The 12,981-nt window shown below is 46.6% G+C and overlaps 1 protein-coding gene and 1 long non-coding RNA gene across 3 annotated transcripts; one reads left to right on the top strand and one right to left on the bottom strand.

Moving 5' to 3' along the window:
- Positions 1-2,714: 2,714 nt before the first annotated feature.
- LOC123182288 (uncharacterized) lies at positions 2,715-4,068 on the top strand. Its single transcript, XR_006492082.1, has 3 exons — positions 2,715-3,147; positions 3,261-3,516; positions 3,647-4,068. It is a non-coding gene; the product is annotated as an uncharacterized lncRNA (long non-coding RNA).
- Positions 4,069-8,961: 4,893 nt separating this feature from the next.
- LOC123069516 (zinc finger MYM-type protein 1) lies at positions 8,962-12,160 on the bottom strand. 2 transcript variants are annotated; one of them, XM_044492402.1, is made up of 3 exons: positions 11,714-12,160; positions 9,569-11,573; positions 9,162-9,408 (listed from the first exon to the last, which is right to left on the bottom strand). In XM_044492402.1, the coding sequence occupies exons 2-3, from the start codon at positions 11,546-11,548 to the stop codon at positions 9,385-9,387; spliced, it is 2,004 nt and encodes a 667-aa protein (XP_044348337.1). In that variant the 5' UTR covers positions 11,549-11,573; positions 11,714-12,160; the 3' UTR covers positions 9,162-9,384. The 2 variants fall into 2 exon arrangements, with proteins under 2 accessions (XP_044348331.1, XP_044348337.1); XM_044492396.1 differs by having other exon boundaries at positions 8,962-11,573; positions 11,714-12,158.
- Positions 12,161-12,981: the final 821 nt, after the last annotated feature.

The raw sequence follows: 12,981 nt of genomic DNA, 5'->3' as shown, positions 1-12,981 counted from the left end.
TTCACCAAAATTCAAAAAACTGAAATAATTATTTAGTAACACTAATATTTCTTGAATAAGTAGTTTGACCATTGTTGGACCACAGTTTGACCATATTTGACCAAAATTCAAAAAAACTGAAATAATTATTTAGTAACACTAATATTCTTGATTAATTATTTAGTAACACTAATACTTCTTGAATAAGTAGTTTGACCATAGTTTGACCAGATTTAACAAAAATTTAAAAAAACTGAAATTTGAGCATAACTTTTTTTCCTTTTAGAATTTGAGGATTCTAAAAATTTGCAAACAGGCCATAGGCTGTCGAAATCGGAAGCGGATTTTCGTTCTGAACATTTTGATATATTATACGTTTTTTTCCGACATTGTATGCAAAAGTTATAGCCGTTTTACATTTTCCCTATATTTTTTGCAAAATATGTCCAAATTTAAGTTTTTAAATTTTCCTAACTAGTAGATGTAGTAATATAACTACCTCTCGAAGGATTTTATTTCTTGAAGTTTTTATCATTTTCTTTTGATTTTTTCGAAACAAAAAGACAATCCACGGGGAGGGGGGGGGGTAGAGTTTGAAAATGGGACCTTTAGTCCCGGTTTGAGATACAAACCGGGACTAAAGGGCATTGCACCCTTTAGTCCCAGTTTGTGTCTCAAACCGGGGACCTTTAGTCCCGGTTTGAGACACAAACCGGGACTAAAGGGCATCACACCCTTTAGTCCCGGTTCGTGCCACAAACCGGGACTAAAGGGCTCAGGTGAACCGGGACTAATGCTTCAGCCGCACGAACCGGGACCAATGCTCACATTAGTCCTGGTTCGTGACTGAACCGGGACTAATGGGCTGACCTGGCCTGGACCTTTGCCCCCTTTTCTACTAGTGACAGGAATAGCCTCAGGGTGACGGCGGGGACCACGTGCCGCGATGCTATGGCCCCAAGGGGCGACGCAGCGACGGCGTGGATCGGTGCAGCCACAAGAAGAACCACAGGGCGGCGGCGCTGCGGCCCGACGGGACGACGTAGTGGCAACCCATTGCTCGATTGGTAAAAGATGTGTTGTACTCGATGACGATCTTCACGAAACCTGATAATGGAGGAACCCCGGCGCTGTGCTCTCCACCGCCGGACGTAGCAGGAGCGTGCAACCCAAAACTGACACGAGAGTTAGCAGGAGATCGATTGCATGTGTAGCATTTAACTTATAAAGGATGAGCGGGTTGCTAGGCACAACCACGCTATCCACGTCAGTTATGAATAGTGCACATGAATAGTGCATTGAGAGAAAACCGGTGCACGGCGCACGCTTCCTCCTCCATCCCCTTCCGCGTGAAAATATCTGCTGCTCTCTCTCTCTCCTTCCACTTCATCCCTCTGTGCCGCCTCCTCTCCTCCCGATTTGCATCCTCCCCCAATCCCCGCCTCCTCTCCTCCTCCCCAATCCGACGCCTCTCGCCGCCCTCTCTCTTTCCCCTACGCTTTCGACCCCACCCTCGCCAGCTCCCAAGGATCCGTCGAGTGGAGAACCAAGAAGGAGGAGGGACGTGAAGAGCAGAAGAGGGGGTGTGTCACAGGAGACCTAGGCGGCGGCTCGAGCAGAGGAGCGGGGCCTCGAGACGCCACGTCCGCCACTCCCCTGCCTCGAACCAGCCGCCGCCATGGAGAAGGACGGACAGTAGGGGAGGCCGGCGGTGGAGGCAGGAGCGGCGAGGACAGAGGCGCCGGCTGTCAGGGACCTCCCAGCCTTCTTCTTCTCCACATCAGGTGGAGCTCGAGCCGTCGATCGTGACCTCGATCTGGAGTAGGGTAGCAGCAGCCACAGGGGGCTCCAACCTCGTCTCCGCGGGAGGGGGCAGGCGCAGCTCCTCCTCTCCACTCCCCCACGTGACAGCGGCCCCAACCCCCACCCCAACCCCACCACCTCTAGCCCCTCTGCAATAAAGGTCTCTTTTTTCTCTCTTCTTCCGCCCCCGTCCAAGGATTGGTCTGTGATTCTCGTCTGTTGTTTTTGTTGGGCAGTGTTTTGGTGTTTGGTTTTAATGGTGGGTGGTGAGAAGAACAGAGGTGGAAGCAGGACCGCGAGGCCGGAGCTCCAGGTGTCGCTAGCGTTTAGGTGGAGTGGAGAGGTGTCGCGGGCCATGATTGATGGGTCGTTGCTCACTGGTCGTCGTCCCCTGTCCACCATCCAGGTTGCACGTCCTCATCATAATCTGATTTTGATTCCTTGATTTTTCTGATAAAGAGAGGAAGAATTTGGGATACAGGTATTAGGCCTTAGATTCTTTGCCTCCAGCAGAAGAAATGATTCATGTGTGCCTCCCTTTTTGTTATATCTTACATAATTTCTAATCTGGGCAAATATCACATAATCAGCTTGGCAGCTAATATCCAAAATTGTTAGTGTCGTCGGTACATTGATATCTTATTTTGGTAAAGGTTTTTCCTATCAAGAACTACATATGCTCGACATGGTGTCATGGTATCTATAGTTGTTGTGGAGCCTGCTGGTATTCTTACCCTTAATCGCCTCTTTCCCTTCTCTGTATGAACCCTTTCTTGATTTGTTTTTGTTCGCGATCTGCTCTGCTTGTTTTGACTCTTTTTAGTTGATGCATTATTTTATCTATTTTTGTGTACTCAGGTGCCTATGCGAGAAACATTGAAAGAATCCATGTATTTAGCCGTGGCATGTTTGGCAGCTACAGCAGCTTCTGCAGCTTTCTTCCCTCGTCATTCCTCATATATGTGGGCAATTCAATGCTGTTACCAGTGGGAGTCCATAGTGCGTGTGTGTCTGGTCCAGTATGTGGTTCCATAGGATAAGAAAAAAGTTTGTCAAGAATGGATCTCTAAATGTGTTTCACCTTGAGGTAAATAATTTGCATGATGTCTACTTTTTGTTAATTTGGGTCAGGCCAAAATAAGGTGTAGGCAAATTTCAGATTTTTTATTTGTACTGCATTTTCACAAATTAAAACAGTGACCTTGACATTACCAGTCTATGGGGGGAGTCATGGAGAAGCCAAGCTTAAATGAGATTTCAAAATTTTGTGGCCTTTGTTAACATTTAAAAACCAGGTGCTTCTACTTGTGAAAGAACAGGTAGAGATAAGGCCCATCAGTTCAGGTAGAGATAATGAAAGAACAGGTATGCTTCCTTTCCTTGTTAACCCTATACACTTGACAATGCCTCATTTCTGAATAAAGTCTAAACCCAACTTTTACTGTTCATTGACCACCATTTGCAATCGGCACTGGCAGAAGAAGGACTGAGCAAGAGGAGGAACTTCGTCGACCCAGCCGTGAGCAAATGATGCTCTGGCGAGTCGATGATGACCGTCATGGAGATCTGCCTGCGGGGCCTGACCAAGGAACCAATGCTGAAGCCGTTAGACGAGGACGTGCTCTAGAACCTGCAGTTTGCAGCCCTAGTGTAGGACGACTGGAACAGCGAGGAGTCCCCGCTCTCATCGTCGCAGATCCGTGCACAATCCGCAGAGTACTAACCTCTAGGAAGGTATGTGTCTTTTTACGTGCAGTTTGTCACCTGCACATCTAAATTCGTACTTTGGAATGATGATCAGAAATTGCAACTAAGGTCTGAGTTCTGAAATGACATGATGTCCATGTTCTTGGCAATCTTGCAGGCTGAGAAAAAATATTGGCAAGCATTACCATTATGATCCTCCATCGATCATCATTGTTGAAGGAATTTCTGTTTCTCTTCATATAGGATACAGATATGTGATTCTCATGTGATCCTTTTGCTGGAAACTTGCTAATCTTAGGGGTGTTGCTACTGGTGTAGAAACCGTTTTATCAAAAGAACTAAAGTAGTAGCTAATCCAAGCATTGAAGAATTGACCCAGAGGTTACGCTATACTGGCACGAAGTCAGAGCAGCGCCTAAAGACTACACAAGATAGTTTCTGATGACCTTCAGTCTATATGTCCTAACCAACAACATCCACCTTTTGTTTTATCAATTGATCCAGTATCTTTGCCCTTTTGGCATTGCTGTGAGCAAGATATGTATAGCCTTTAGATTTCCATTCATGTATGATACTGCATGTACACTTTAGACCTTATTACTGTCTCTGTGGTCAAAAGAAGTTTGTGATTAATTGTTCTATATATGTAATCAACTGCCCTTCTACTAATATTTTCAGAAGACTATTTATATATGTTTACACTGGTTAGAGAAAATCATGACATTGCCAGCAGCAATTTAATATTTCCATATGTTTCAATCTGTCTCTAAATATTTTCATATGCTTGCTCTCGCCCTTTGCGCCATTAAAGCAACGAGTCATCTAGTGCATGTGAAAGGCACACGCACGGGACGCAACCAGATCAATGCATGGACTGTTGTCCACAGGGTCAACGCGAGCGGCCGGCCACACCAGTGGCAACCACGCCCGCGTGGGACGCGTGCTGTGGCCTTATGCGACGCCGCGCGAGAGTTGGTGCAGGCTGCGATCCAACGTCGGAGTAGCTGCGCAGATGAACGACGGCGGACGGGCGACTCAATTCAATCTTAGATCGAAGAATCAAAAAAGATCACCGACCAATCGATCAGTGAGAGAGAAAAAACCCCAATCAACGGATCGGGAAAAAGATTTTTTAGGGCAACCGATCAACGTAATCGGCGGACGAATCCTAGATACGGGCGGCGCGGCCCGTGGTGGCGGCGCGGTGCGGAAGCAATGGCGGCGCTTAGGGTTGTGGATCGAGGTTAGACTTGTTAGAGTTGTGTCAAATATTGTGTACAATGTAGGTTACAGTTGGACTTGTAGTAGTATTGTGTTTAGATAGGATATGGAGTCGTGTCTAAGTAGGACACTTGTATCCCATGCCTCTCATATATAGCGGTAATAGACACACTATGTAACCTATGCCAACATAATAGCACCGGAACGGAGGGGAAGCCGGCGGCATGTGCCGGTGTCCAGGGCGACCGGATGCGTTATTGTAGCGGTGTCATGGGGAGGAGCGCCCATAGTCAGGCCCCGAGGATGTAGCCATATCGGTGAACCTCATTAACAAATCTCGGTGTCGTGCTCGTGTGATTGCTTGGTCCTCAGATGATCGACGGTATAGCCTCAGATTTATTCTAACAAGTGGTATCATGAGCTCCTTCGCAAAAAAAAAGTGGTATCATGAGCTAGGTTATGAGGTGGTTATTCACTTGATCTAGAGATGAAGATATCGTGAAAGAATCAGCTGTTGAGATCGGAAGAGACGACGTGACGTCACTATTGCGTGAACAACGCCAAGTTGAAAGATACTCGGAGTCGGCGAGGTCAGGACGTGGCCTGCGTGAGATTTGTTTGGACAAAAAAAAGTCTTCGTGCATACACAAGAGAGGCTACAAGCAAACAGGGACAAGGAAAAGGAAAAATAGTGTTTTGTTTGGATGGAAGTTTTCCTTGCTAGGTCAAGTTTGTTGTGAGTGTTTTCAGGGTGTGTGTGCAGCAAGGACAGCGACGGGCATATGGGCTTGGAGGAGACTGGAGTGCGTCGCGGCAGAATCATGCATACACAGGGCGTCCAAGATATGCACAGATGTGCGAGCAGTCATGGTGCAAGGTGGAGCATGGTTGTAGCCGGACAAGTTCGGCTGGGTCGGACTGGTCACTCTGACGGATCGACGCGAGTCGGCTGGTACAGAAGACGGTGGTGGGATCGGCGAGGACGACATAGGAGCGTGATGCTGATGGTGACCGACTTCTGGGCGTGGAAACACGTGGCGCATGCCCCGAGGGCTTGTGCGGCTTCGACAAGACTATGACGTGGGATTGATTCAAGGTGGTGTATACACGGAGCTTGAAGTCGATGAGGCGTAGGGGTGGACTGATCATCTACCATGGAGTCATGTTGAAGGTGAAGCTGGATTGAGGGGCTACGGCGTAAGTCGACGGGGTCGAAGCCTATTCAGCAGGTGGGAAAATGCTAGTGACATGCAGTTCGGACTGGAGCCCAGTGGTCTGATGGAAGCGTGAAACTCGTCATCGGTCGGTGATGATCGATGGTACTCTGCAGTGGGGGTTGAGTGGTGTGGTTTCGTGACCCTTGAGACTCGACCGGGACAGCGGAGGCTCGACGTGGTAATAGAGGCGAGGCGTGCGGTATGCACAGGGCATGGAGACGGGCCAGGGCTCTGGTAGTCATACATGTGGTGAGACAACTGCGAATTTGACTCGGGGTGACTACAAGCAATGGTGAAATTCCTACAAGTTTCAAACAGACGGTCAAGAAAGGAGCGGTGATGTTGAGTTCAGGTAACTCGTGTGACACCCAATATGTGAATTGTTCACTTTCACGCAGGTCAGTGATCAGTGTTGATGGCGTTGGACGGATATTCTGGAAGTTGGGAGCGCAAACTAGAGTAACAAGGAAGTTAATTTTGCTCGAGCATTGACCGTGGTCATGAAAAGAAGGGACTACAAGTTGCAGGTGGAGTCGCATGGAGTCTTTGAAGTAGCAGCGGTGCTCATGGGATAAACTCAAGTCCAATGTACATGGAAGTTTGACGCATTGACAAATTGGTGGAGAATATTCGCCAAGGTGGAGTTTGTTAGAGTTGTGTCGAATATTGCGTACAATGTAGGTTACAGTTGAACTTGTAGTAGTATTGTGTTTATATAGGATATGGAGTCGTGTCCAAGTAGGACACCTGTATCCCAGGCCTCTCATATATAGCGGGAATAGACACACTATATAACCTACGCCAACATAATAGCACCGGAATGCAGGGGAAGCCAGCGGCATGTGCCGGTGTTCAGGCCGACCGGATGCGGTATTGTAGCGGTGTCATAGGGAGGAGCGCCCATAGTCAGGCCCCGAGGATGTAACCATATCGGTGAACCTCGTTAACAAATCTCGGTGTCGTGCTCGTGTAATTACTTGGTCCTCGGATGATCGACGGTATGTCCTCGGATTTATTCTAACAATTAGAAGGAAGAGAGAGTTTGGTGAAATAGTTATTGTATTGCTTGAGCTTCGTGGGCGTATATATAGAAATATATTGTCATTTTGAAATATAAGACAAGATAAAATAATATCCTACGCTTCCTTAGCTTTTTTAATAATTACGGTACTCAACAATTAATACGATTTCAACATGTTGAGCCTAGGGTCGTTTTCAACACCGAGAACTAGGGGGCTAGGGAAATCAAATCAGGCAGAGACTTGGAGTCCAAGGGAGGAATTAATTCTCCGGCCGGCCGTCGGCCGATGGGCCATGTACTCCTAGAATCATTATTCATTCATTCATGCGGGTCGTCGATTAACCCTTCCTGTGTCCACTGGCATATGCCGTCCACATCGTTTGTTCACGCCAGCTTCAACACTGAGACTATTGCTCTAAGTTTGCTCATAAGAATCTAAGTCTTTTAGAGATTTTAATATGAACTACATACGGATCAGCGTTGCAGATCCTTGCCTTGGTTTCACAGCCAGTTTTCTGAAACTGCAGAGGATTTGCTCGCACCCAGCCGGCCAGCCGACGGGGCGCGCCGCTGGACGCTGGTCCCCGGCCGCTCTCAGACCGACCGACCGGAGCACGGCTCCGTTCTCATCACGCGGCGGCGCGGCGTCGCGTAGCTAGCGCCGCCCGGCCGGTACGAACGATCGTGGTCCATCGGAGAAGGCGATCGAGGAGGCGTCTGCTCTCCTGTATACAAACGCATACTGTTGCGCGGGAGGCGTTTGTAGTACAGCGAATGCAGGTCGCTTGTGCCGCCGCAGCTTTCGTGCGTGTAAACGCCGGGCGTGGGAACTCATGTGCCCTGTCTGTCTCACTGTCTGTTCCTCGATTAGGGTATAATTGCACGAGTGCAACAGCGAGTAATTATGTCCGTAGCAGTTTGTGATCAGACATTCATGTCAACAGCAACAGATCCACCGACGCTTTTTCTCGGGAATTGCACGTACGTGTTGGCAACTAGCCCACCAACGCATTTCCACAAGTAGTACGTCGATCATCAGATAGATGACCACAGAGGAATTAAGTGGGGATTGCAGCGGTAATAACGTACGTAATAGGCAGGGTGTGAACTGTGAGCTGCGACAGCAACAAGCATGGTGTAACATGAACACGCATCAACACGCTTACACACGCGGCACTGTAAGATCTTCTCCAACTATTAGTACTCCGTATCAGATACTACTACGTAGTACAGTATTCAACATGTTGGACAGTAAGGGGGTGTTTGTTTTCATGGACTTTTTTTATGTAGGGATTAGAAAAAGTCTTTCTTAGAGACTTTTTTACCAAACGGGAAGTATTTTTTAGGGACTAAACTAGTCATTTGGGACTAAATGAAGAAGACTCTCAAGGAGAGTCTTTTTGAGACTTTTTGGGACTTTTGCAACAACGCCCCTCTATGCACCCATTGGCCCGTCATCCCATGTTGTTATTTGATTGTTATTTTTCTATATATTAGGAGCAACATAGTCATTTAATAAACTCTAGCAAAGGACTAGGGATTTTTTAGTCTCTGGAGACAAACAGGAAAGGTCTTTTTAGGGACTAGAGACTTTTTAATTAAAACTAGAAAAAGTCCTGGACTAGAGAATCAAACACCACCTAACACACTAGTGTGGAGACCACGCTGACATGCATGCATGCTGAAATACCAGTGCAGTACTTGGGCGGCCGATTGATGGCAGGCGGAGGCAGGTGATTAATTAGCCTCCTGCTAATAAATTATTTGGAGACTAATCCACGAATGGAAATGGAACCATCGGTGCAGGCCGGGCTACAAATATAGCACCAATGGCAATGGAGGGCAAAGGAGACTTGGAGTCCAACAGTCCAAGGGAAGGGAGGACCTTACTCCGTCCGTATATGCAGTGGCGGAGCTTGAACGGAAAAGTTGGACGGGCCAGACTTAAGAAGAGCACATTTTTTTTCAAATTCTGACTCATAAGGACATGTTACAAGCACCCAAGACACAAGATTGAGCTAGCAAATATGTATATATATAATATATATGTATCAAAGTACAGTTCAACCATGAGTCACTATTGATTTAGCTAATACAAAAGTGTCGAGACATTAGACATGGACTTACTCACATACTAGAAATCAACTCTCCGATCCTTCGTGCTTATAAAATCTGCAATGGCATCTTCATGACTGTAGTTCTCCAGAATTCCACCCTCTATGTGTACTAACAAGTTATTAGCCAGATTCTCATCTTCCATCTTATTGCGCAATTTTGTCTTAATGATCTTCATACTAGAAAATGCGCGTTCAGCACTGGCTGTAGAAACTGGAAGGGTAACGAGCAACCGAAGTAATCTGTCAATCAAATTGTAGACGGTATGTCTTCCTGTCTCCACAAGGCATCGACATAGATCAATTAAGGTAGATATGTTTTTCAAATCATCATCCTTGGAAGCATCTGAAACAAAGTGCTTAAGTTGCTGTTGTAATCCATAAATATCTTGGGGAAAATCAGCTGGGTAGTACTTTTTCACCATCTCACATATATCACTAGCTTTGAATCCTCTGAATTTGTTTGTAGGAATCAAGGTGGCGCTAATGGTTAGAAGATCCATTACCTTATCATTGAATCTTCGGCTTAATTCAAATAGTTGAGTGTCCAGTGTTGAGAAGAAAATTTCCACTCGAAAGTAATGCTCCTTGGTGAACTGATCAGGTTGACGACGAGCACGACCACCACGCATGATGTATGTTTCCTCAAAGTCTGGAATGTCAATGGAATGGTTTACACAAAATTCAACAACCGTAGTAATAAATACTTGGTAGCCATCATCTGATCTCAACTCCTGAAGACATTGTTTTGTTGAGGAAACTAGGCGGACAGCATTCACAATATCTTGTGATTTCTTTTGTAAAGCTTGGCCAAGCAATTCTGTTATTTCAAAGATTTCCTTCATCAAACATAAGATAAAAATGAACTCAAATGAGGACAAGTAGCCAAAAGAAGTGTCTGCATCTGCACGAATTGAGCCAATTGATCCATCGGCGGCTATATCTTGGATAACTGAACAAACTGGACCAAACATCTTCATAAGGCTATAAACTGAACCAAAATGAGAACCCCACCTTGTGTCTCCTGGTCGCTTAAGTGAGCGGATTTGATTTGCCCCTTGACCTGTCTCGATGCTAGCATTAGAGATTCCATTTTCTAGTTCAACTAGTTGGGCAAGATGAAGCTCATCATGGCGCTTTGAAGATGAGTCAACCGTGTTTATGATAAAGATCAATTTCTGAAAGAACTGGGAGATAGGAACCACTTCTTTAGATGCATCAACTAGAGCAAGTTGCAAGCGATGGGCATAACAATGGACATAATAAGCATATGGGCATTCGTGGAGGAAAAGAGCTTGCAATCCATTTAACTCGCCTCTCATATTACTAGCGCCGTCATAACCTTGTCCTCGAAGGTTCTGAATATCAAAACCGTTGTTTGACAAAACAAAGCTCAACTCATTTTTCAGTGTCAAAGACCTCGTGTTCGCTACATGTATCAAATCAAAGAATCTCTCTTGCAAAATACCACCTTTATCAGCAAACCTAAGAACCAAAGCCATTTGCTCTCTCTTTGATGCATCACACATTTCATCCACTAAAATAGAATACTTATAATCTCCAACTTCCTCACGAATATGCTTCCTGATTTTAGATGCAAATATACTCAAGATCTCATTCTGGATATCATGTGATGTGTATTTTGCGCCGTATGGAGCATTTCCCAACACAACTTTGGCAATCTCAGGATTAAATTCTGCAAGAAGCTTCACCATTTCAAGAAAGTTTCCTTGATTCTTTGACTGTGGTCTCTCATCATGCCCTCTAAAAGCACAAGCTTGGAATGCAAGCCACTTAACAACCGCAATTGAGACTTTCAGCCGCAAACGATTTCTTTCCACCTTCTCCTTGTCCCTCACAGCCATAACATTCTCTATGTGGCATGGTTGTTTCATTAAGGCATGACCACTAGTGACTGCATTGTTGTGTGGTGAGCATGGTCCAGATCCTATGTGGGTCAAGAATGCACAATGTTTCCCACAAACCCTCTTCCAACTGTCAAATCCATGTACCGTGAACACATGAGAACCACCTCGTGTATTCTCTTTGTTATTGGAGACAAAGCAATATAGACAATACACACAACTTTTCTCCTCTGAATACTCTAGCCATGACGGAAAATCACCAAACCAACTATATTGGAAGCGGCGTTGATGCCCTAGTTCACCAGAAGGTTTATAGTTCTCTAGACGGGGTTGCATAGGACCTAACATCAAATATGCTCTCCTGACGATATCTCTCTGGTCTGGTGGATATTGCCAAATTTGAGGGCGCAATCCAGGATCCCGCTGCAAGAACTCAATACCCCGAAATGTAACAACTTCATTTGTTCGAACTCCTCCATCTTGGTTATGTTGTTGTTCAGGTTGTTGCTGTTCCAATTCAAGCAAGGGCAATACTTGGTCTTCCTCAACTTCAATTGTATCATCTCTTTTCCTTTTAAACACCAAATCAATTCTTTTCTGAGTCCGATTTTCCTTGCCCATGACTACCTCTGCCCGCCTGCTGCCTCTGTTTAATTTGCACAAGATCAGTCTATTAGTTATCACTAGCACTAGCAGTAGTAGACTTGATCACTCGATGTATGGAACTGACCAGAATCAGACTATTGCTTTGCCTTTTAAATTAGGAATTTGGGGGAATATTATTACCTTCCCCTGTTGCCCTGCTGGTTGGTGCGGTGTGTGAACTGTGAAGTGGGATGCACTGATGCAGTGATGCGGCAGGGGGTTGGAGCAGAACAGCCGGGGATTGGAGTTGGAGGAGAACAGCCGCAAGATTCCGGCGGGCATCGCCGTGGCCAGGGGCGAGGCGGTAGCTTCGCGAACCACGAGATAGTGGGTCGTGGGCGCCTGGGCGAGTGGGCGGCGCGACCGGGCGACGGCGTGAGGGAGCCTGGCAGGGGCGAGGCGGCGAGGGCTAGGCGAGATCACGCGGGGCGCGGCCGCGCGGGCATCTCCGGCGGTTGCTCCGCGAGACAGCGGGCGACAAGCTCCGGTGGACGGTGGTGCTCCCTGTGCACGGCGGCTACATCCGGAGAACCTAGCTGAGAGGATGGGGAATCAGAGGATGCGTCTCAGCGTGTGCCTGTGCGTGCCTGAGACGAAAGGATGGGGATGATGTGTCTGTTCGTGGGCTGGGCTAAGATGACATGTAGGTAAAAATTTTTTTGTTAAATTCCTGGGCGGGCCATGGCCCGGTTTAGCCCCTATAGAGCTCCGCCCCTGCGTATATGTCCACTCCCGCTTTTCCAAATAAGTCGCACCGTGGGTCCCGTGTGTAGGGTAGCGTCCACTGGCAGACTGATCGACGGTCGTCGGTCGCCAGTTTCAAGTTTCGACCCCGGACCAGACTGATGACTGATCGATGCCTGTATGTTCAACCACACAAACCTAAACAATCTCCCGGACACTTGATTAAGGCCTTGTTTGGTTCATAAGCTTTAGGATTTTTTTTAGTCCCAACTTATAAGTCCTAAGTCCTTAAAAAGTCCCTACCTGTTTGGTTCCTGGCACTTATAAGTCTCTATAAGACCATATTATAACTATAAGTCCCTCCTTGAGAGTCTTATTTCATAAGTCCCAAATTTCCACTTTAAGTCCCTATAAGTCCTTTCTGTTTGTTTTAGATGAGACTTATAGAGACTTATTTAAGTCCCTAGACGAATAAGTCCCAGGAAACAAACACCCTCTATAGTGCGCGCGTACGATTTAAGATTTTTAACATTTCAGGATTAAAGTAAGGCCGTGGTGAGGTGCACCTTGCGTGCATGTTGCCGTAACCCGTACAGCAGACATGTAGGCATAACATCCACACGTGTGTCGGACAGATTTCCTTCTGATAAGGCCAACTCCACCGCGCGACCCCAAACGGACATCTGTTTTGTCCGGATTCTGTCCGTTTGGGTAGGGTGATGGGG

Source organism: Triticum aestivum, chromosome 1A (assembly GCF_018294505.1).
Source record: "Triticum aestivum cultivar Chinese Spring chromosome 1A, IWGSC CS RefSeq v2.1, whole genome shotgun sequence".
NCBI classification, from domain to species: Eukaryota; Viridiplantae; Streptophyta; class Magnoliopsida; order Poales; family Poaceae; genus Triticum; species Triticum aestivum.
This window is presented reverse-complemented; position numbering and strand designations above follow the sequence as displayed.

Excerpts from the sequence above, each read along its gene's own strand:
- LOC123069516 (XM_044492396.1), bottom strand. The coding sequence starts at position 11,548 with ATGGGCAAGGAAAATCGGACTCAGAAAAGAATTGATTTGGTGTTTAAA.